Below are 25,904 nucleotides of genomic sequence, written 5' to 3'. Positions count from 1 at the left end.
CGAAAAAGGCTCTCACCGAAAAAGGCTCTCACCGAATCGGACTCACCGAATCGGGCCATTCCGATAATATATATACAACATGCAGGCATAAAAAACAGTTATGTAAGTGAGATGTCACTGATGTTTCACATAAATTGACACAACACGGAAAACAGCCACTCAAACGCATTTCATCTCGTTATGCTTCCTTCACACCAAGTGCTGAAGTTACACTGAAACAAGACCACTTTCAAAACAACAGGTATATTATAGCTCTTTTAGATTGAGTTTCGCTTTTAGCAGCATGATCGTTGCTTACTTCACAAGGTAGATACTAAGGACCTGTTTTAGCCTGATGCTGCAGGTTCACTGTGGTAGTAGCAGTTTGTGCTAGCTCTCGAAACACAGTTCCGTAGTTGCTAGACGATGAAGTAAACAATCTTTAGAATAATACTGCTGTTAAATTTTTAGCTCAAATTCAGCCTCCAGTTCTTGGGCTTACTTGTGGCATATATAATACATTATACAATGCAAAAATCACAACATTTTCCTGTGAAATCACAAGTAAATTAACCATAGTCTGATTATCACCACCTTGAATAGCCTGTTATTGCATAGCCTATGTTACTAATTATTATATCATACTGTTGTTATTCTACTTTTGATGGCTGTGTTTTATCGGTAATTGCATATTGTCAAAATGGTTGAAAAATAAATTGCCTGATATCAGTATCTTAGAAAAAGTTTACAATAAATGTAATTACATTTCCCACAATCATCTAATCTTCTTCCTAAAAAATCAAAGTTTCAATTGACAATTTAAGTCACTTACACATCAATTTATTCAGTTTTTTACTTTACAGGAAACATCTACACTATTGCGGCAATATTTTATTAAAATTAACTTCAGTTGATTGATTAATTTTATTTGTTCCTTTGAAATATTTTTGCTTAAAGCAAAGTTTTTATCGGCTGGCAGCAGAAACATGGTAAGATTTACCTTTGTTAGGCTACTGATTGGAATGGTTATTATATGTAACGTATTTGAAGTGTTATGATGGGGCCAAATTTCACACTTATTATCTAAATTTGGCCTCAAGCAAGTTATATCATTTACCTTTTGTTGCTTCTACCTTTTTCTTGACCTTTGCATGTTTACAATGTATTGTTTTGTTTGTTGTTGAGAAGGTAATAAATAAAAACATATTGAACTGAGCTATATGCACATTTTGTTACTGCTAGATTAAGTACGGTATCGTAGAATGTAATTTTTCTTATATGACCCTTTTTCAAGATCACAAAATATTCTTGTCAGACAAAGTTACATTAATGTTGCAAACATATATTTTACACATTTAAAATCGCAAAACTGTTTTTTAGGTCTTCGTTTGCTCATTTGATTGTTTTGTTGCAGTGAAATCAATGTGAAATAAAACCAACAAATGCAGAAAGCTTTACATCACTTTCAATGTCAACATGTTGGTGTTATTCTGCTTCATATCAATAAATTTTTTCAAAGTCTCTTGTGTAATATATCTGATTATCTGTTTGCTTTCAGGACATTAACAGTGAAGAATCAAGCACAATTTCTGATGCCGATCCTCAGCTGGTCATTGATTCATTGAAGGTTTCTATGCCGTTTATTGTCCATATTGGAAACTTTCATAGTGATATTTTCCAGCCAACTAATATGATTTTGGGATTATATACCCCATGATGATAGCTCTTGCTTGGGCTGTCCGAGACAATGATTTGATGCGTGATTCGACAGTTCAACTGTTTGGTGCAGCTAACTATATTACCACTGCAGTCTTCAGGGGGTGGGCTTTTTCAAATAGTGGAAGATTTGAATCTATTCTAAAATAATTATTATATCGAATCCAGAATATCGAATTCGATATGTTTCTGCCAAAGAAAATGAAGCAGATGCTAAATAAGATCAAGGTTTTGTTTTTGGCACAAATCATATATACCCATTAAAACGTAAATTAATTGATGTGCACTGTGCAGACAGTGCAGTGCCCAGTGCTTATAGCTTTCCAAATCGTTTCTTGTTAAACGATAGCCTATGTCAATTTGCGGAATGGCCCGTTTCGGTGAGTCCGATTCGGTGAGTCCGATTCGGTTAGTCCGATTCGGTGAGTCCGATCCCTTAACGAGGGATGTTTTCAATTTTTTTTTTAAATTATCGGGTACCGTAGCCTAATTATCATTGCCGTTTTAGGGTTAGGGGTTAGGAGTTAAGGTTAGGGGTTAGAAGTTAGGAACTCACCGAATCAGACTCACTGAATCGGACTCACCGAATCGGACTCACCGAATAGTAGCAGACCCGTCAATTTGATAGTGGCTAGCTCTATAAACTAATAATGTGGAGACTCATGCAATAGTCGCTGTTTCATTATCCCGGCGATAAACAGCACGACACCCACTGACAAAATTTTGTTTTGCTCCCCTTGATCAGTTCAACAGGCCATATCCCTAAGAGGGGTCGTAGCCATTTCTCTCTAGAGCAGCTTGCTGCTCATAATTCATGAGAGAAATCAAAGGCTATAGTCGAAGAGGCACCACTCCGCCATCGACGGCATGCCTTTAAGTGTCTTGCCAATGACACAACCACATGCTCTTGAGCGGTGTCAAACCGGTGGCCTTTCAAATATCGAACCATAATACTCACTACTCGCCCTCCTTGATACAATACAATTATTCAAACTAAGTGAAACAAAGCAACCAGTATCGGTTTTTATACTGATTTACCGTCTGTATAGGTTGGAAAAATATAAAAAAGACGAGTTTTGCTACCTAGTGCGGCTCACAAGATAAATACGGATTAATTTTGGTGTTGAAGTGTTAGTGAACCAAACGATCATCGCACCTATGGTTATCGCACTGTTGGATGTAGTGGTATAGACCAAACAGACCAGATACTATACAGTACGTTACCTTCTTCAAAATTAACATATTTTTACTCCGGCAAAATCTTTGCGACGTGAAATTGCGGATTGTGAAATGACGTCAGCAAATGCCAAATGAAAATTTGGAACACATTTATTTGCCGTGATTCAAACTACATTTTTAAACTTAATGATTATGCGCTTGTAAGCAATATGCAAAGCTCAAGAGACAAAACAACTACTTTTTGGAAAGTAGTATTCACTGCACAAGTGCACAGTCAGGAAAGAGCTGTTTTAAGCGATCAATGCTTTGATTTTTGAGTGCATAATCGTTCCTATAACGCAGCATTCCGTGATCGTTGCAGTCGATCTTAAACTTTAGGGCGCACAAAACAATGAAGTTGTCTAGTCTAGGCAATAATAGCGATATAATAGACGTCGTTTATGCAGTTAACATTTGCTAGTATTTTTGCTTGAAGAACGTCATGGTGATTGGGAAGCTTAATTGCACATTTTTCTGATCTAGATATGTTTGACTCTTAAAATTAAATACAATGGTTTGATCTTTCACCACGACGCACTGTTTTCAGTGACATTGATCGCTTATGTCAGGAGTTAAAATTTTTCCTTCTCACTGCTGGACACGCTTTTTTGCCTCAACAATTGCTGGCGGACATCAGTTCTTTTTACAACGTTTGCAGGCGTTGAAGCAGTATAAAAAAGGGCTGATTTGCTGACTGGGTATCTGAAATCAATGCGTGTTCGAAATTTGCGTCGGCACTTTTTTGCTTACGCAATTCATATTTGTTCGATTACTTCGCCATTTACCTCGGAAATTGCTGACGCCAAATTCGAAGGCTGCATCACGCTAAATTATTGACTTTGAAAAATTAAATTAACAATATTATATTAATTAGCAAAGGCGTATGTTGATGTTACGGTACTTGTTTTACTTGCGGTTCTCCTGAAAGTTCTGCTCTGCCGTTTTTAGAAGCAAACGTACTTTTTGTCTAAAGCCTGTTTAAACCAAATATTTCTAACTGATATTTCGTAGTTTTCTTGCAAAGTCAAATAGTTTAGCATTATAAATTTTTCTGACATTCCCATAAAGTTATAAACTGTAAAGAATTGCCGCAAATCCGTTAACATTTTTAAAGTACAGAATTAAGTTTAGTCAGGCGCTGAAATCGCCGATTTACATGACATTTCATATGTCATTTATGAACGCATAGGCGATCAAACATATAATTTAATTTGTCTTCTTCTTTTCGCTATTTTTTTAAAATCTAATTTGAAAAACCCGAAGCATTCTCGTTCATATGAAATGATAATCTCCAGTCGGCAAGATGAAGAATGTAATCATTTTTGAGGATATCTTTGTGCTACTCAAAATTTTGATTTTATGAAGTAGCCAAAATTATGCAAAATTAACTAAACGCAATCAGCTAAACGCAATAAAATTTCTGAGCGAAGAAATTCCAGGTCATATTGCGCCAAAATCCCGAACAAATACTCGCAACTCATAAACACGATAATCGCAGTTCTGCGTGCAAAATCTCAAAACTGGCAACTGCGAATTGTCAATCAGCGTGTTTGTGCTTGCTGGTTGGTTTTGAATCTTTTTCCTTGGACTCAGTGGTGCCGAAGTAGGGGGGGATGGGGGGGATACATCCCCCCAATATTTTGGCACCATCCCCCCCAATAATTTAGAAAAAATTAATTGCTCGAATTGCTGTTGTTTTTCTTGTATTGATGTTTGATCATAGTTCTAAATTGTCTTGGATTTGACGCTAGACAATGACTCTATAGTCAAGTCAATTTATTTTGTTTCAACAGCGCCATATTAACAAACAAGCAGAGTAAATATAATTGTCAAAACAATGCATTGTAGCCTAGGCTACAACTGTTGGTTAGATCATGGCGCAATCAGGATGGTAGCGAAAGACCATAAGCAGTCGTCAATTCAGCCACCACCCCATAACAGTAAACTTAAAATATAGCCTAGAAATCACTCTAGAGAAATATAGTGATTTGGAGTTTGAGAACAATTAAAAATATGCAGTTTCACTTCCGGAAAAATTTGCTGCTAATTTTATCACGCATTTGCAAGCACTGCGGCAAAGAAGAGTCCCTGAAATATTGGGTGGAGGCTCGATGGCAGCTACTGCAGACACTCAACTGCATTATAAAATACTTTACAATCAGTTCATGGACAGAGTTATCTCTGAACTGACCGAACGGTTTCATAGTAGCCTGAATTCCGATTCGGCAAAGTATGAAGAACTTGCACGAATTTTCAAGACCGGCTTAGTTCCTGAAATGGTCAAAAATTATCCAGAGCTGAATAGACATGAGTTATCAAATTGATTCATTCAGAAAGGCAGCAGGAGCAAAATCTCTGCACGATGCTAAAAGAGCTTATCAGGCATTGTCCGAGTTGAAAAAACCTCTCTATTCTCAAATACTCAATAGTTTATGCATACCCGGTAAGCTCTGCTGCTTGTGAGAGTTCGTTTTCCAATCTTCGCAGATTGAAAACCTGGCTGAGAAATACTTTGATACAGGAAAGGTTGAACTTAAATGCTAGCATTGTTTGCAACATTCACCAAAATATTCTTAATGACATCAGCATAAATGACGTTGCTAATGAGTTTTCAATGCGCACTACCGTAAGACGCAATATGTTCGGTTGTAACAAGTTCTTGTGATGTGTTTGAAAGTTATCATTTTTGTCATTAATTTGCAGATGTTCTTCTGTTGCTTCGATTGTTTTCAGTCTCTTGACTAATGGCTTTGTCCTTTCGTGCACTAAGTGTAGTGATTCTAGTGAAGGATAGGACAAGAAAAAAAGTATAACTTCTGTTTTTTTTTTGGAAAAACTAAGTGTTCATTGGAAGGTCATAGGTTCGAATCCCGCTGGAATCACCAATCTTTCTTTGCTTGTTTCTTAATCTTGCAGCAGTCATTCACAAGAGCACTGGTAGCACTTTTATCTCCATGACTTCTTATCTGTAGCCTATATTATGCTGTTAGCAGCTAATTTACCGAGGTCCGGTGATTGTTTAACAAACCTAATTCCAGTACCACTAAAATTGTGTATGACAATATGCATCCCCCCCAATGTTCAAAATCGTCTAAAATTTGAAAAAATGTTGATTTATCCCCCCCAATCCTCAACTAACTTCGGCACCACTGCTTGGACTGACAGAGCCTTGATAGGTTATTCCTGTAGTTCCGCATACTTGTAGAGGCTCTCGACGCAGGGCCGGTTACCGAGATTGTCAGAGTGAAGTTTCCGATTATTGAAGTGTTGTTACCGGGGAATTATTCCATTCATTAGGTGCCGCTGAATGGAGAGCAGTCCTTAGAATGCGTTGCCCAATGCCCAAGTGCACACCCCTAGAGTCAAACCAGCGCTACTTGATCTTGAAGCTTTTTCGTTCACGAAGTCATGCGATAACTAACTGAGCTATCATTTGTTGAGCTGCATTCCATCAGCGATGAATAACGTAAATGTGACTCGAAAAAAGGTACATACCGAATCCTCTTTAGGATTCGAATTACTCGAATAGTTTAGGATTCGAATCCACTATTCTAAATTGCCCATCCTTACGGACCGCTGTACACTCTTGTGCAAATATTTTCTTATAGAAAATCAGTTTTATTAAGTTTATCACTTCCCAATTTTTACAGTAGGATTTTTACTGTTTTTCTTATTTATCCGGGGAATATTTGACATGGGAATGAGCTGCAATAATAATTGCATGAATAATGACGATTTTATGAAAAAGGAAACTCTTGAGTCAGCATTTTTCTGCTCATACTATTTCGGTTTCATTCAAAGTTTGGTTTAAACTAGTCCTTTTTAATCATACGTCATCAGCCAGTTACAAAGAGTCTACCTTGTTTGTTATCCAGTGCTTCAAGCATAATTGTGGGCTTGTCAACTGCCAGAAGATACTTTTCCGTTTTTTTTTTGTATGTTACTACTAACCGTGTTCAGTTAAATTGACTTAAAATAGTGTAGAATTTAATTTCAGTTCAAGCAGTGCTTTTATTAATCTCAGTCTTCCTAGACAGTAAAGGCTTATTAGCTTGTTCAGTTTGTTTAATAATATCATTTTTTAGCTCTAACATCAATCAAAGTTTCATGTAAAATTTGGTTTGAAAAGTATTTTTTCAATATTTAAGGTGTCATCTTTCTTATTTAATTGCTTTGAAGGGTATGGATGATCTTGATGCTGAGTTGTTCGGAAACAAAAATAAGCAAAATCTGCGAGAGCCTAAAAAAGAAAACCCCAAAATGGTAAACTCAAACTTAAAAAATCTCACTTGTTTTTGCAAAATAACTAAGTTAAAGAACAGTACTTACTGTTTAGGCTATGCCATGTATATCACCACTTTATGTTTTATCTGTTTTCTTGCCTGATGTTCACCACACTTATGCATTGCGCATAGCTCACCGCTCCTACACTATGTTGAGCTTTTTATTCACAGGAAGCCAAACCGAAAGCGAAATCTGGAGGAAGAAAGGTGACTTTCCAATCAAGCTTGCCAAGTGGTGGCGATGGTGAGTTAGTTTGATATATAAGTTTATTCTGCTGTTCAGGTAAACTTATGATAATATCGATGATAGACCTACTTATAAAATTTTGCAATAGATTTCCTCCTGCGCTTTTCAGCAAACTATGCAGTACAAATACGGCTATTGCACTCTGTGATACAATACACTATAAGCGTTAGTTGTCAAAATTTGTTAATGCAATCAATGAAAAAGCACAAAATATGAATTATTATAAAAAGTTATAGTTTACGCTTGAACAACTTATTCATTTTTTAGCTCAGAAACTAAATATATGCTTACTCCATATTCAAGTACTGTACATATTTACGAAAAGTAATCTAGTACTGAACTGCAGACTTTGACTTGGATGATCCTTTTGCTGGGCTGCTCTCCGATGCTGACTCCAACTTCAGTGAAAATAAGAACGATTTTCAGATTCAACCGGCAAAGAAGATTACTTCCACATCTGGTGAGTTGAGGTGATCAGTGAATGAGCAATGAGAATATTGTCATTATGTATAATTTCATGGCGTTTCAAACAGCTGCATCTAAAGCATCTAAGAAGAAGAAAGACGCCGATGAAGTTGTATTCGATGACGACAGCGATGACCTGTTGATGGCTTTGGACGACAACAGGAATGCTCAATTCTCAACATCCAAGACACCGTATGTTGATTTTTCAGTAAAATTGCTTTGCATATGCTCATTTTACATAGGAATATCTTCATAGACAATTTCACAGGGAATTTATTTTATTACCATTCTGCTCTTTGATATGCAGAGTTTAATCACGTTCAACAAAGCCCAACTATTCAATACAGAAATTTTTCATTCATAAGGCCCATAAAGTAGACCATTTTTGTATTTTCACCTCCTATGAAATTTGGTAATGACGCCGATTGTATTTAGGAAAGGGAAGCCCAATGATGCTTCCTCCACTAAACCTTCCGCAAAGTCGCAGGGTCTCCCATCAAAGAAACCAACCTCCTCATCGAAATATCACTTTGACAAGGATGGAAATCTTGTGTTAGGTCAGTTCAACCAAAACTAAACTCGTTACTTAAGATGATTTTTGAAGCCAATTATTTTTTTTCTAATTCAGATTATTGGTTGTTGATTGTGGGTATGTACATCATCGGATGAGAAAGTTGTTTTGAAAGCTTAACTTAAAAGGTAGTTTCGCATACCTGTAGAGGCTTTAAATCACCAACGCAGGCTCGGTCACTGAGATTGACAGAGTGAAGTTTCTGGTTGTTGTTGAAGTATTGATGTCTATGAGTAATTCGATCCACTAAGTGCCGCTGAATGGAGAGGTCTCCTTCAATTGCGTTGCTCAAGCGCACAGTCGCACACCCCAATAGTTGAATCAGCGTTGCCTAATCTTGCCGTTTTTTCGTGCACAAACGCATTTTTCTGTTAAACTAAGCTATCGGGGCGGTCATTTCTGACATTTTCAATTACGTCATTCAATGGTTATTTCACCTTTGGTCCATCGCCGTATGTTGCACTTTATCTTTTATCATTGATACCGTAGTTCTCTATGTTCAGACCAGCCATCTACTCCAAATGTTGAAGATATATCTTTTGGAACATATCAGCCTTCCACAGCTAGCAAGCCACAAAGGTCACTAGGTACTAACAGGTAGGTGGAAGTGGTGATCACCAAGGAGCTTTGTATCTACGATTGCGAAGAATTTAGGTTTACTTTGCTTCTGGTGACATTAGAATGTGTTTGAAAATGTGATAATATAACACACAATCAACCCAGGATTCTTTTTTTCCGGGGTATTGTCATTAAACATGTCACTTGTAGGTTAGCCAAGTGCTGTCTGGTGTCATTGTTGACATTGCCTGTTTTGTTATGCTGGAAGAATTTTGAAAGAAACTATCTACGTTTTGCACATCTGCAAAAGATTTTTTATTAGAAGCAACAAACCGGATGTTGTCCCCATCATTTTTAATTTAATACATGTCATCTTCAGCTTCTTTTAAAGCTTTTTATCCAACTTGATATCTTGAAAACTCTTTTACTGATTCTCTAACTTAAAGTGAAATCACAAAATGCAGATAAAAATTTCGAAATTACTCCGACGTTCAGTCACTAAAATTTTTGAACTAATTATATATTGGTGTCCACATTGTAAACACGAAAAAGATTTCTATTCTGCAGTTTTATACCATTGTTTTGGTATCTTTTTGTTTTCATACTGAAATTTGGAAAGGCGACCATCACCGGTGCCAAGGCAAACTGAAGATGATTTTCTAAATTTCCTCACCGACGAAATGGAAGCTCACTCCAAGTCAAGAGGAAGGAAAGGTAGGACGCTCTGTTTCATGCTTTCAGCAGTTATATTTTAAAGTTCGATTAATTATCGCAACTGAGATCTTTGTACCAGGACTGCTGCATGCTTTGATCAGCAGCACGTTTCAAATCCGTAAAATTATTGAAAGAAAGCAGAAACGTTGTGTGATTGTCTATTCTCAGGGTTAAAAAGTGTGTTTGATAGCAACATTGAAGTTAGTAACCGTGTAATATATGGCTGCTCATAGAAGTACCTACACTCCTACAGCCTTGACCTTGTCACAACTCATGCAATCTGATTTAGCTTGTGTGAACAGCTTGTGCAATGTGCATTGCATATTTTCTCTTGATAGCATGCGACTTCAATATTTGCAGGTCAACTGGGCCACTGCAGTGTAGAGTTAGGTGATGATAGGTTAGAAACACTAAACACCATTCGGTCCTTGTCCTTGTTGTGAAGCTTGATATTCAGTAGACTAGATAGGCCTACAAAACATGCTGTCCAAAAGCTTTGCAATGCACTATACAAGCCTAATGACGCGAGCTTGGATGCTTCATTTCAGGAGATCGATCAGTGTGGTTGCTATTAAGTTAATAATTATATTAATAGCCGAATTATGTCATTTCACTTAAGTACCCAGTCACATTGTCTTGGATTTACTTTTCCTTAAAGTTGGCGACACTTTGGACTTGATGTATTCTTGTTTAAAATGCCTTTGTCGAAAATAGGATGTCTCCTTGATCATATGCATAGTCAATGAATTTGAAATATCCCTAATTTTTATCTTACCCAACAGCAACAGGTATAGCTCCAACCAAAACCGAAAAACCCATGGCAGAACCCACAATTTCCCAGAAACCCTCATCTCGGCCGCACGACTTTCTTGGGTTGGGAGATGAGGTGGACTTGGGTTTGGACGACCACAGGTATGCCGAGCTTCTGAACACGTGTATGCTAACATTCTATTTGTCATCAACCACAATGCAAATGAAGTACCAGAAGAAACTCGCAATATTTCACAACGCTCTTCTTAAATCAACTGTTTTGGCCTTCCTAGTAAACTTAAAGTCCTGGTTAGCAAGGAAGCACAATACAAATCAATCAATCAATCATTTTATTTTTTGTCATTAACGCGTCCGGGACGAAAAAGATACTAACTACAAAAATCGATATAAACCTACCAGCACGTTAACGAACTGGAAAAGGTGGCAAAACTTTGAAAGGTTTAAAACGTGCCTGAATGAAAAATTATGTAGTAGGCTATATATCAGTAGTTAGCACGGCCACAAAACCCAAAAAACAAATAGCAAAAAATAAAACAAAAACACAGAGAAGCACACATGTAGTAATGAATGACAGCCTAATGAAAAGTGTTGTGGATTGAATTTGCCAGTTCCAATATTGATGTGGATGAGCAGTCATAATAATAATAGGATGGAGAAAGAAAACCGGACATAAAAGAAACCCATCCTCAGGCAAAAGCCCGTTTCAATGTGGCCCAGGAGGGCAGGTGTTGAGCTCTTTCTATGGTCAGACTGCACATCACACAGTAGCCTAAGACGATTGAGGTTTGATATCCAGTTTAAGTTATTGTTTCTTGTCCTGGTGGGTGATGGAATGGATGAGCTGGTAGATGATGATGTCCTGATGGTGTTGATGAAGCTCTCATCCCCTTTTGCGACGTGTCGTGTTGATTATGGAGTATTGCGTTTGCTGTTACTATCTACAAACATAACCATGTTAACATAGTTTCCAAGTACGGTCGAAAAATTCATTTAATTTTTAGAAATAATAAAACGTATAAGAGTCATCCCTGAAGCAACTTTTTGAAACGTCACTAGGCAGGTCATCACATAGTCACGTGCGGCCATCAGTTGTCGTTGTTTCAACGCTAATGTTCTCCATTCAAAGTTATCACATGGGTTTTGTGTAAACCAATAAAGCTTCATGTAAAATGTTTTGTATGTTGTTGTCATCATCCCATGCAAGTATACGCCGCTCACACTGACTTTTCAATCAATCGACGAATTTTCTGACTTTGTTTAACGAAAACGACTTGCTAAAGCATTGGAACACAACAAGACATGTTCACTTGTACAACGCACTTCAATTGCAAGCGAATCCTTTAAACTTACCACTACCAGGCCCAGGTTGTTGGTTCAAAGCTTTTACAAGTAAACAAAACTGCCAAGCATGTGAAATTTGAAACAGGATAAATATGGGCTTCTAAATCTGAGGATGATCATGTACTGGATTTGCTATAAGTAAGTATACTCGAACATTCATGAAAGTCATATCATGAGTCATAGGTATGTCTTCGGTTGTAAATACGTGTTGTTACTGTGTGTTTTAACCTGCCATCTGACGCTATTTATTGTGCTCGCGTTTGTACAACTTTCATCATTTCCAATCTTAGTTATTTGCTTTAACAATTTCGATTTCAGCTCTCCCTTGCCTTCAGTGGCTGCAAATGCCCCACCCACCTTTCAAACCAATCACGCTGCCGCTTCGAAGGTGAGCCGGATCTGGAGTTGCATTTCAGTGCGATCATCTGGTAGGGTTAGATATATCAACCTACAGATGCCGTTATCATCCCGATATATATGATGACCTAGGACAGTGGTTTTCAACTTTTTTCTTCCAATGGACCCCTTTAACTGCTATTCTAATACAAACCCCCTCTTAGAAATTTAATTTATAAAAAAACACTTTTACATGACCACTCTAACTAAAAAATCTACATACTGCCTCTAAAATTGACAAGCTTGTAGGCAATAGCTTATTAACTTCGCTATATGATATTTTAATAAAAAGGATGTATTGAAAACAAAAATACATATTCAAATTTAACAGTCAGTTGAAAACTTGTTTTTTCTTTGACAATTCATGGATGCGTGAAAGAACATTGGAAAAGATACAACCAATGTGGTCTTCCACATCCTGTCTGTTTCTTCGCATTGTCTTTATTTGTAAGAAAGTTGAGAAACCAGATTCACATAGATACGTGGTGACAAATGGAAGGATATTTCGAATAGCTCTCTCTACTACATAAGGATGGGAATCGCACATCAGTGGTCAAGACTCGGTGATTAATATTTTATAAAATATATCCTCTTGCGCAAGAATCAGCTTTGAGTTCTAAAAAAATATCCTGGAAATTATCGGAAACTTTTTGAACTGACAAAATGAACGATTTCGTTTTAAATCAAGCTTATCGTCATTTGCTTCAGAAATATATCGAACTAATTCTGATTCAAGTGCAGCCTGAAGTTGCACTTTTTTTTTTTTATTGGAAAGCACTTTGAATTTCGTCATCAAGTCAGATTGATTCATTTCATCTTTTAACTTTCAATTATTAACATTGGCGGTTTTGCGTGCGATGTGCCTTGGTTTGTTTTTAAAGTGGGTTCTGCTGTCAGTTAAGAAATTCACCAATTTGCATTGTGAACTTTGCAAATTGATCAAAATTTTTGACCTCCAGATGGTACTTGTACTATATTCAATGAAAAGTAAATTTGGTTATAAGTATTTTTTGCACCATTTATTTCAAACACTGACGATAAACAATTTTCTCAACTACAATCACTTACATCGATACAAACTCCCCCCCTGGAAATTCAAAATTTCCTCCATGTAAGGGAATCCCCCCGGTTGAGAACCTTTAACGTAGTGAATCCTAATATTTTTGCATCATTGGTTATAAATATATTATGTTCATAAAAGATTATAATCTAATGTCATTTTTAAGGCATTTCTAATGGCATTTTTAATGACCAAAGAGTAACTGCAAAAATATTTAGCCCCAATCCAGGATTGTGATTGCACAGAATCTACATATTTTTGATTCTGATTGTGATTTTGTTGTTTCTTTTGTTATATCACTCTCACGCAGACTAAAGATAAACCTTCCACCCCAAGTTCAACAGCAAGGAGGAACATTGCATCTCCAGCGATCCCCCAACATCCACCGCCCTTGGACTCACCTCCACTTGCCATCAAGTGAGGACTTTAAATAATAACTTCATTGTGATTTAACTTTTGCATTCATTTTCCCGAGTCGACTGCATAGCCGAGTGTTGAGAGTCCTGGTGCGACGTTCGATAGGGCGTCGGTTCAATACCGCTCAAGAATATGTGGCTGTTTCTTTAGCAAGATGCTTAAAGGCATGCCGTCAATTGCGGAGTGGCGCCCCTTCGACTATAGCCCCTGATCTCTCCTGATTATGAACAGTGCGCTGCTTCAGAGAGATGCCTACGTCCTTTCTCGGGGCTATGGCCTGCTGAACTGAACCCCACCATTGCGTTGGATGGTGAACGTCGTTGTGCTGTTCCTCGAAATTCACTTAATTTCATTGTTCTTGTTTGTGTCATTTCAAATTCTTTTTTCATACTTACAATTTAATTAACATTTTCCTTCGTACACTTGCATTGTCATATCTTCTAGATAGCTTAATTTATTCATGAAATCTTGTAACAATTAAAAATCAAAAAAAATAAAATCTTGTAGTTGAAATTTAGATTCTTAAAATCTTGCGCATGGATACAAGGGAGACAACCCTAAACAAACACCGTGCTTGTTGCATCACACATTTAATCACAAAATAATGTAGTCTTTGATTAACTAAGCATTTGTACAAACTAAAACACAATAAGGTTAACTAACAACACTTCTGCAAGAAGTTAAACTAAGCAAAAAGCAACTGCTACAAAAAGCTACCAGTATAATGCTACAACGGAGTATACAAGGCAGAACTCATTTATGGCAAGCAAATTAATTAGCGTAACGTAAAGTGCTTCTGGACAGAAGAGTCCGAAATTGAGTACCACAATGCTGGAACTCTTAATGTTTCTTGTGTGGTAGCGTTGATTGTTGACCATTTATTGTTGATTTTTATGTTCAAACATTCTTACTCGAAAGCCATTATTATGTATTAAAGTTTGTAAACTACCGCGTTGCTGCTTTAATCCTGTATTTGACTAAAGTTTTAATTTAATGCAGAACGAAACCATCTTCCCCACAGCTTCAATCACGTAATGAAACTGATTTGTTCAACTTTGATGAACCCCCAAAGCTTACGTCCCCCCTATCACGGTCGCCTCCCCTGCGTCGACCTCTATCGAGCACACTCACCCAGCCATCACCAATCGATAGACATCCTCAAACAACCGCTATAGGTATGCCACAATAAACTAGTTTGAACAATTATATGCAACTGCAGTGTGCATATCTCGTGCCACCCTGCATAGTATTTTAGTTGTGCAAAGTGCGTGTTGTAGAAGCTCAAAGGAGATTTTCTTTGTTTTTGAGTTTTTTTATTTCCATAGATTTTAGTCACCTTGCATTGGTATTAACAGAACCAGTTAGTTATGAGTGGACAAAAAATGAGGTGAAAACGTAATAAAAATAAGTTCAGGCAAAGTACAGAAGCATTTCTATAAATATAATCGCATGAAGCGTTTCGTAGAGTTGTAGACAATACGGTCAAGCGATTTGAACTGTTAAAAATACTAAATACTAAATACCTTCATTTTATCAAGTTTTACTTTTGACTACTGTAAGTTTCCCGAAATAACTGGCTCTGGAGTCTGGATGTAATGGTGGATACATTTTTTTTTTAAAGGAATAGTTTGTTTGTTTGTTTGTTTGTCATATATTTACCCTGCATTGCGAGAAAGCGGACTTGAGCGCTATGCATCGGTGTACGCCTTCCGACGTACACCTGACCCACGCTGCAGCCGACGGCAATGTCTGTTTCCGGTTGTCTACTCTACTTATGACTTAAATTTGGTACTACCCATTACTCGAAATCGATCACTGGGTAGAGGCAATTATCGTAAAGTTTCTTGCCCAGAGAAACAACAGCAAGTGCGGGTGGCTGGAGTCGAACATGCAGGCTCTCGACTGCGAGCCCAACGCGCTAACCACTCGGCCACTGCTGCCGACTGGTGGATACATTTATTTGACTTTTTTACAGGAACTGTAAACTCGCCACCTGTCGGCGATTACAACTCCAAAGTTGAGTTGCTAGAAGCGCAGCTGAGCCACGCTCGAAAGTTGCTTCACGAAACGCAGCACGGCTTCCAGCGGGACTTAGACCTTGCCACGGAAACGTACGACAACAGGGTACAGGTCAGTATTCTGTTGAACTCCGTGTAGAACGCAACTTGAACGAACTCCTAACCCAGAGACAGGTAGGATGTTTGTTCCTAATCTTGGCATGGTTGTGAAATAATCAGTGCATTTCGATGCAAAGCCATGAAATCACTAAAAACGTGTCGGCTGCATAGCCGAGTGGTGAGAGCTCTGGAACGGCAATCGAAAGGGCGCCGGTTCGACACCGCTCAAGAGCATGCGGCTGTGTTTCTGGCAGGACACTTAAAGGCATGCCTGAAGGTAGACACAAAGATTGGCTTCCTTGCCTTCCCGTCCACTTAATCTAAATCTTCAACCACTGGGTGCAAGCCTGGATACGACGACAGACTAAAAACGTGCATGGCTACTTGGAAGTGAGGCCTGATTTGTCACATTTTGCAGATTTAAACTTGCCCTACTGCTACTGTTTGACTGAAATTTTCTAAGATTTCTTTAGTTTTTGCTAGCTCGTGATGATATCAAAGCTTTTTGTTGCCATGGGAAAGTAGTCAAAACTGAGAAAAGTATGTTAAAAACGTTCAATTAGAGTGAGACTGTTAAAAGTCTGACTGAAATTTTATTCATCAAATTGTCTTTATTTTTCAAAGCCTAGTGATATTGAAGCGTAATTTCTCGCTGGGGATGGCAGTAAAAAAAGAATTTTCAGCATAATTTTTTGGCAACTTTATTGACAATTACCAAAGGTTGGCAAAATCTGGAGGAGTCTCCAGAATGTAACAAATCGGGCCGTATCTTTATGCAGCCATGACATCAAAGATTAATGACTTCAACGCAGTATTATTAATAGTATGATTTTAGAGAACACATTAAAGATTTTACATTTTCATCAAATCTTGTCTTCCTTGTAAATTACTTCCCCTCTCATCTAGGTTTGCGTGGTTTTGCCATATCTTTGTTCAAAAAGTGGAGTGCTTATTCAGCTGTGCTATTAAAGGAGCATAAAAATTCTTGAAGTGGTTGCCTCTGTGTGTATTGCAGTCGTAGAAGTTTTGGCTGAGTAGCAATTAACTTTGAATACAATTTTTTTGCTGATGAAATCTTCCTCAGGCCTTGCAAGGATCAATAAACGACATGAAGTTGCGATCCGACAGGGAGGTTGAATCCATCAAGGAGTCATACAACGTGCGCTTGGAGGCGGTCAGGAGCCAAATACGTCACCATTTCGATGAGGTTTCAGAAAGGGATTCCATCGAACACGAAGAAATCAAAAGGTTTGGAATGCCTTTCATCTTTTCCAATTAAATCACTACGAGAACACACAAACGAGAGGTTATTGTTGATTGATTGATTCAGATCTGGGTCCACCATTGCGCTTGTGATCTCGACACAAACAGCATCTGTCTTGTGTTGAGCCTGCAATTACTTGCTGTTTGTCAGCCACACAAACTTCCAACATTGACCACACGTCGCAACGCCAGCCTTAAAGTTCTACAGGTCTTCAAGGCTTTACCACATTGATAACCTTCACTTAGGTTACGAGCGTTGCATCTGACTGCGCTGGAAGACACGCGGCTGGATTATGATCACCAGACCAAGAGACTCAAGGAAACGCACGCCAAAGACATGGAAGCGTTAAAGGCCTCCACCGTCTATGTCAGGTAAGGACCTTGCACCGGAAAGAATTTTAATGTTTTCTGGGATCTAGTTTTACCTGAATTTTTTAATCGAAGTACAACCACGAAAATGTCAAAGTGCTTTTAAGGAAATTCAAATGTAAATTGTGATTCATAACGGGACAACTGGATGGAGCAACAACTATTGTGTCAGCTAAATGTCTAAAGTTTCTCAATCGATAATTGCTGCCACTTTGCGGCTGAACTGTCGTCATGTGAGATCTTGGCGGGAGGGATCCATTTTCCCCAGAAATGACATCAAGTGTGATCTTGCAGAAATCTAGAATCGATGATGCAGAAGGTGGACCATGCTAGCGAGCAACTCGCTACATTGTCATCGAAGTACGAGGTAGCTCTTCATGCCATGACAGACAAATGGTCAGGGATGGCAACGCAGAACAAACAGTTCATGTCGGGTCAGTAGACATGTTTAGAACGTGATTTTGCTGTCTTTTACATTTATTACAAGCTTGATTTCTTAGGTCTTGAAGTTGATCTCACATTTCGATCTTTTTTCATAATTAAACCATTTTATGGAAGCATGAGACTTAAAACAATTAAAAAAGTTACTTAATGTCACTTTTAAAACCTGTTCGGAAGCTAATTTGTTCCGTGTTTCACATAAAACCTCATCTCAACATTTTTCTAAAATCTAAATGTTATAGGTAACGATCTCAAACTGGTTCAAGTTTTGGTTTATGATTGCATTAATTACATTAGTGTACTTTTCATGTAATTGTATTGTAGTTGTACTTGCTATATGACTTCATTAGTGTATTTGTTTTGTAAGAACATATGACGATTAACAGTCCTGCTTATTTATTTGCTTTGGAAACAGCTGTGCAGGGAAAACTAGACGACATGCAACGAAGCAACACAGAAACTCAGAACAATATTCAACAGACCGCATCAAGGTAGGTATCCCGTGGTCGTACTTCTAACCTATAGGTGTTGGAAGGACTTATTCTTTATCCAGTCAGTGTATAGACACGAAATTGATATTTTCGCTCTAATTTCCCTCTGTTTGGATTATGATCGCCTTGGTACACGAAGAAGTGGTCAAGAGACCATGGTTCAATTAGTAATAAAGCTTTCATCAATGGATTCTATGTTGCTTCTTACAACAGTAGAAGTAAAACGCGAACCTTCAAACTGTAGACTCCGGTATGCTAGTTTGCGTCGGTTGTTTAAAATCTTTAAGGGGCCACTCCCGATGAAAATAATTTTTTATCAAAAAAAATGTTTTTGTATCTAAAAAGCAGTATGCTATACTGTATTTCATCAAGATTCTGAATATGGTAAAAAAATTGACTCCACTCAATGTCTTTGTGTGTCAAAGCTTACAGTGATAATTGTGAGTAATGTAGCATGTGTTTTAATTTCAAATGCTGTTTTCTTTGAAAGTCATTTTTTGATGTTTTCAACTACTCAATTTACAACTACTCATTTATTTATTGTCAGAATGGCATGGAATTTTGCAGGCTTTATCAATGTAATACTGGAGAAGTGATAGGTGAATCGATTTTTGCTATTTCTGTGTAGTTTCGCTTAAAATTAAAAACAATTGCAAATATATCAAGTTTTTCTGGTACATAAATTCAAAACTATTTTTTAAATATACATCTGTGGAAGAAAATCTCTCATCATTATATGGGTAAGGGAGGGCGACAATGCCAGTATTAAGTTAAGAATGATATAAGTTCTCCTTTGAGACGTATTAAATGTTTTACCGGTGGTAAAATTAAAAAAAAAAATTAAAAAAACGTTTACATTTCCTCAACATTTTTTTCACAGAAACGTTTTTCATCTATTTAAGTGCCATATTTTGATTGCAATTTTCTCAGGTGTACAGTATATATAAAAAATAAATGAGTTTTGAATTTATGTACCAGAAAAACTTGATATTTTTGCAATTGTTTTTTAATTTTAAGTGAAACTACACAGAAATAGCAAAAATCGATTCACAGATCACTTCTCCAGTATATATTGATTATACCTGCAAAATTCCATGCCATTCTGACAAGAAATAAAAGAGTAGTTGTAAATTGAGTAGGCCTAATGACTTTCGAAGAAAACAGCGTTTGAAAAACACCCATTGAAACACAAGCTACATTACTCTCAATTATCACTGTAAATTTTGACGCACAAACCCATTGAGTGGAGTCAAATTTTACCGCATTTCGAATCCTGATGAAATATACTGCTTATTAAATACAATTGATAAAAAAATTATTTTCATCAGGGGTGTTCCCTTAAAACCAACTCCCAGTGTGATTTCACTACTTTTGGAGATCAATAATAACAATCATGCTTTTATTTGCGCCCATTGCGATAACATACAGTACACTGCGATCACAGATGCGATATAACATCGAAAGATAGAGTAGTTCCATTTCTAACGAAACTAAACCTATAACTTCCAGGTTGGAAGGAAATATATCTGAGATGAACCGCACATTCCGTGACCAGCAATACCAAATGCAGGTGATGTTGGTGGCTATGTTTGCTTGTGGGAAGTTAGGTGTCACTCGTATTGTTGTGTCACGGTACGAATTCTTGTCACAGTTGGAACACACTCGACTGGAAACTGCACAGACGTCATTGCAACATGAAAGGAAATCACTACACCAACAAGTGGCAGCAGAGAGAGCTGAAGCAATGAAAGCTCACGTAAGTTGTTACGGAAAATCTATGGCTATGCTTTTGAGAACAACAACTTATAGTAGGAGCCAACTCGGCAAATATAATTTGTCCCCAATTTGACAAGAGACTTCTGTGGAGACTGTCAATCGGAAAGTTGTTGTTGTAGCCCTGTTGTATGCTGAAACTTATGCATCGTTGTGTGCACAAATGTCATAGAGCTACAATATGAACTGCAAATGTAGCTATTTGTACCTGATAAGCATACAATGATACTGCGCTACCAGGCTAAGCACTAAGCAGTGTCTATCCGAACAGGTGTTGTACGATAACTTTGTCATGATATGAAAATAATCGTTTGTCCAGCAAGCTGCCACCATTTCATGACTTATAGTTGAATGGGGTCGTCGTATCAAGGCGATCACTCTCAGTGTGATGACTATCATGTTGTGCTCTTCTAGAAAGAAGCGATAGATCTTCGGCAGGGCTACGAGCGGGAGGCGCACGACAACGACGAACGACTACGTCACCGCGAAGAAGAGATGCGATTGTCTCAACGTGTTCTTGAGGAAGCTCGCAGTGCTGAGAGGGAACAGTCGTCACAGCGGGAACGGGAGCGAAGGATGGTTGAAAACGACTTGGCGAGACAACAAGCAGCTCAGGTGAGTCACTGTCTTCTTCGATTGTCAACAATAAAAAATCGTCAAGTTTAATTTACACTCTAACCCTAACCCAAAACATTGATAGTGATGTCATTAAATTCATCACGACGATTTATCACATTGCTTGTATGTATACCTATTCTTTCTGTATGTCTTTGAAGTTCTCTAGTAGTAAACTGATGGAGGAGATCTGCCTGACTATCTGAGCTGCTATTATGCTGCGACGATCTTTTGTCCATTACTACTTGGTCTGTCTGCACTGTCTAAGTACCACAGGATCGGTCAACAGTCTCAATATTATATTAGAAATCGATTTCATGAGAGGCCGCAGCCCTCACATCGTCAGTCTAGTATCTTCAGGTAGACTTCATACTAGACTGACGATGTGAGGGCTGCGGCCTCTCATGAAATCGATTTCTAATATAATATTGAGACTGTTGACCGATCCTTTGATACTTAGACAGTATACTTTCTGTATTGCTATGATGTCATTGCTTATATTGCGTAATTACCTGAGGTGATTACAGCATCTTTTGCAATTAGGTAGTATATTTTATTGATTTGTTTGAAATCTTCATTAGTAGGCTATGAGTTGATTTAAGCAGTTGAACGTGCAGAAACAGGAGGCAAACGAAATAAGTTTAGGACGAAAAGCCTTGGTAATCATTTGTTTGGTTTAATGTCATTCAACAATTATTTTGTCACATTTTGATCAATCAATTACATATTCAATTATTAATTATCAATAAATCTTTTCGACAGCTCTGTGCAATGAAGCGTGACGTGAAAAACAATTACGCTGGCAGCTCGATTGGCAAGCACCAAATTGCTTGTTCGTGCTTGATAACTTGGGTAGCGGTTGGTGCATTCTTCGTAAAAATGTAAAATCAACGTTGAAAAACGTAGAACGGACTCTTGTGTTTAATTGAAGTAATTTTCATATAAAAAAAAGAAAACAAGCCAAGTGCAATATGATATAGGCCATATAATTATTAATGTGCTCTCGTAATTTTGCGTAAACTTTGGCGCTTGAAAGAACTGTTGGTGTGTTGAATTGTAATCAAAATACTGTTGGTTTAGAATTCTGATAGACTTAAAATTCCATCCTGCATTAGTACTGTATTTTTATACAGATTACAGGGATAAGTGAAAATATTATTGTCGTATTTAGGCTACTACAATAGGCTGAGTACGTGAGTAGGCTAAGTTGCCGTTTGTACATTATTTTTCTGTTGTTTTTTTGCTTGTGAAAACAATGTGTCACTATTACAGCCTACTTGCACAAAACAAAAATGAATCAACTGGAGTATTTGGCTGGGGCTTGTTAACAGATAACCTTAGCAATACATTTCACGTAGCGCACTTATTAAGCCGAATGCAGCAAAACCTGGAATAGTAATAATGGTTATAAAATTATAGCCCATTTGCGACAAGCTACTTTCAAAGGCACCATATTCCATGACCTCATTGAGCTGGACTGCCAGTAAATCAAGGCCGTAACTTCGTCAGTTGGAGCTCAGGTGCAATTATGGGGCCCTGTGTTTCTGTGCATATTAGGCGTATTGTCATTATATATGCTACCTTGCTTTGGCCGTATTTTGTGCATTTTTAAGCTCAATGGCCTAATGGGTTTTTGATCAAAGCACACACTTTGTATTTGCCCAAACTCGTCAAATAACAATGGGATTTCCGTGAAAGCGCCAAATGCCAGCGATTCGGTTAATAAGATGAGCCCTGAGAAATTTGAGAAAAATTACATGTTTCTAGATTTGGGGAGGCAAGTAACCAAGTACCCTCTCTGAATCCGCTACTGGACACAACTCACGGAAGTTATTTATTCGGCTGTTGCTAAATCATGTCTATGCTGTGATGTTTCTAGTTGACAGTTATAAGCTCAATCACTCGGAGTTTTTGAATTCCTTAGCTGTTTCTTTTTAAGCTAGTCGTTTTTGTGCTCTGCTTTGATACGTTTTTTTTTTTTTCATACTAAATTGCAGTCAACTAGACTTTTTATAATATTTTCACTTAAAACCTGGAAAGTTCAACAACATTTAGAGAACAGTTAGTAATAATTTAAAAAATTGTAGTATCGGCCCTACCAAAAACCATATGAGTAGTTTCAGGTGCGCTGCAGTGAAATTGGAAATGAAGAGCGTGCGTGTCGTAAAAATTGTAAACTTGTAGGCCTATTACTATTTTTTCAGAAAGTATAGGCTGATAGTTGCAAAAAATGAAAGTGTTGTTTGATTCAGTATGAACATGTTCCATAAGAGCTAAAAGAGCCGAGCCAAGCATTAGTAATGTCTAGACTTAGAGTGATCCCAAGCAAGCTACGACAAACGATGGTAGTTGGGCCTTCGGTCCTGCTGTAAATCCATGACATGCTCCAGTGCTGTAAATCTTCAAAAAATATATAATTCAATTGTAATACTCAGTTATCAAAATATTTGTAGTGCAAAATGCTTGAAAGGAGCGATCAAAACAATAACCGAACGTTTCAAAACAGTGCTTTGCCACTCTAAACTCAGTTTGTAAAGTGGAATGTTTTCCACGTCATGCTTCATTGGTTGGCTGTCGAAAAGGTCTATTACCATCAACGACAAAGCTTTGTTTCTATCATTATACATTTGGGTTCTTTTCCAGGTGGAAAAATCCGAAAAATTGTCGGTTTTGGAAGCGAGATTAATGACGCAAAAAGAAGAGTTTGAAAGACGTCATGCTGCGCTTGTCCAATTAGAACAGCGCCTGCAGGAGAAGGAAGAGAAAGTGAAGCAAAGGGAGGAGGAAGCCAAGGAATCAGAACAGGTTTTGCAAGATTATAATTTTTGGGATAATTGTTATAATGTAAAACCTTAACTTGATATGTTGGACTTTGTTGTTATCAAGTGCCACACTTTTCAGACTGCTTTATTAACATTTTGTACCTTTAATACGAAATGCATTTTTTGAAGCAAACAATTCATGAAGCTTCATGTTTTGAGAAGTTGTTGATTTCGTTTTGGTTTCAATTGCGTTTTGGATGTAAAAGTAGAAATTCTAAGATCACCTTCGAAATCTTTTAAGTTTATGAAGCTAAATGGTCATTTTTAACTTAGGCCTATACTTTCTGGAGAGAATTCGATTTTTTGTACCACAGATAGGCAAGATATAACAACACAATAGGGTTGAACATTATACCAATATATTTGCAAATAGTTTTAATAGTCAAACGTTTTCGGCTTAACTTAAGCCTTCATCAGGAATCTGATAACATTTTTAAGAAATGCAATAAATTCCAACTTTTTAAACTTAACTACTTAAACAACAAGAAACTCATTTCTTGCAGAGAAACGCGAAGAAAGTGGCAGAAAGCATTCAAGCATTTCAAGAAGCGAAGCGTGTTGAGCGAGAACACGCGTCACGCATGAGTGAGCTTCACACAGAAGCCAACGAAATTGCAAAACAACGGCAGTTGCTGGCTGAGGTGAGCAACTGAGGTTACAAGCTCCAACGTTTAGGAAGTTTGTTAGCATTATCATCAAAGATCGTCGTCCATCTTCGGTGTCAGTGTGTTTGCTGCGCTCCTTTTACCGTTAATCTCGACTTTTGACACTTTTAGGTGAAGTGTAATTCTTATTTTTTCCTCATTGCTACATGGATAAACACGCATTGATTGGCAGCTTCGCCTGCTCACCTCCTTTAATCTATCGAATCTAATTTCCTTCTTGAACTGTTATCCTATTCTTTTGATCTTCCAGGAACGCAAGACTCTTGTGGAGGAACGTTTGACCTACCAGCCTCTTCCTAATTTTTCTCCCACCAAGCATCCTCACCACGAGCTAACTCCAAGCAAACTCACCAATTCCGAGCGCATCAGAAACCCCCACACCCCCAACCGGAGTGGGTCAAACACGGCCTTATGGCTCTTCACTGCACAAAAGGTGGCTAACAAATACTTGTGGTGTGAAGTTGTGCTGTGATGTAACTTGTGGCTGGATCGAGTTCAAAACAATAAGTTGGACCAGGCGGCCAACTGGAGGTTTGGATAAAGTTTCGAAGGTTAAATTTTGTATCGGAACATTAGGACGTTTTAGTATTGAAGTGATTGCTAAACCATGGCTTACTTTCGATCCATTGTGCTTTCTCAGTTTATTTGTATCAATTTGTTGGTTTTGTTTGCTTGGTCTGGCGCACGTTTCTTTACGTCATCATGCGTATGAAGTTACCCAAGTTTTCATAATTGTTATCTTATGTTTTTGTAGGATCGAGACTTTTTGGAAGATGAAGAGATTTTTTTGGAAACATTGAAATCACCACATGGCCAGCAGGGGGCGGTGGAGAGTTGACCAAACTAGTTAAAGGCCATTACATCTAGCTGGCGTACTATATAATGTACAATGACATTAGAATAAATAGCTGCATATATGCTTGTATTGACTTGAAGATAAAGTTACTGGCCTATGATTTGAGGTGTAGAATATTGTCTCCTCCTCACGTCAGTTTAAACTGACGGCGCGAAAAGAAGAGTTCCAAGCATGCTGATGCTAATAGGAATCTAGTTTTTGGGTTAATCTGATAATGAAGAGTGTGGTTAATTGTTTGGTTCCTTTAAATTATGATTTAACATCTATCGCGATAATTACAGCAACTTAAACTCAAAAAAGTGTTTTTTGCATTGTTCTAAAAGTTAACTGCTTTCAATCTGCTATGAACAAGAATAAAACTGAATAATTTCTGTACACATCTGAAAAATGGCTAATTCAAGCAATTTTATGCAAAAAATAAATTAAAAATAGACTCACAAAAGTTTTGTAAGTATGTTACTATACCGTCAATTTAAACTGAAGCCAGGAGCAGGACTAGGGTGTTTCATTTTTTCCACACTTTCGAAATTAAAAACGTTCGGGTTTGCGTATGATGGGATTTTGGACACTGATTTGAAAAATGTAATTTTTCTTCCATTATGACGTCATTTAGATGTGGCACCGCGTGGTCGAAATTCGTGTGGGGCTAAAAATAGGGGATTTCCCGTAACTCGGTAACGGAACATGGTAGAGAGACGAAATTGGTGTCAAAATGCGCAGAAGGGCCGCTTTCCTATATCTTAAAAGACTTCATTG

At 37.7% G+C, this 25,904-nt stretch overlaps 1 protein-coding gene across 1 annotated transcript; it reads left to right on the top strand.

The window, feature by feature from the left end:
* The first annotated feature begins 274 nt into the window (after window positions 1–274).
* Window positions 275–25,637, top strand: LOC145766327 (uncharacterized). The gene is made up of 26 exons (XM_082578013.1): window positions 275–410; window positions 843–968; window positions 1,538–1,606; window positions 7,093–7,176; window positions 7,368–7,440; window positions 7,790–7,903; window positions 7,977–8,100; window positions 8,344–8,465; window positions 8,983–9,076; window positions 9,657–9,751; window positions 10,534–10,663; window positions 12,182–12,251; window positions 13,630–13,736; window positions 14,736–14,911; window positions 15,712–15,866; window positions 16,938–17,101; window positions 17,363–17,488; window positions 17,780–17,919; window positions 18,342–18,417; window positions 19,927–19,987; window positions 20,069–20,173; window positions 20,605–20,805; window positions 23,449–23,610; window positions 24,131–24,268; window positions 24,543–24,725; window positions 25,047–25,637. The coding sequence occupies exons 2-26, from the start codon at window positions 966–968 to the stop codon at window positions 25,128–25,130; spliced, it is 2,856 nt and encodes a 951-aa protein (XP_082434139.1). The 5' UTR covers window positions 275–410; window positions 843–965; the 3' UTR covers window positions 25,131–25,637.
* The last annotated feature ends 267 nt before the right edge of the window (window positions 25,638–25,904 follow it).

The sequence above is a fragment of the Aplidium turbinatum genome, chromosome 3 (genome assembly GCF_918807975.1).
Source record: "Aplidium turbinatum chromosome 3, kaAplTurb1.1, whole genome shotgun sequence".
In the NCBI taxonomy this organism is placed as follows: Eukaryota; Metazoa; Chordata; class Ascidiacea; order Aplousobranchia; family Polyclinidae; genus Aplidium; species Aplidium turbinatum.
The sequence above is the reverse complement of the archived record's forward strand: the minus strand, read 5'-3'. Positions and strand labels throughout refer to the sequence as shown.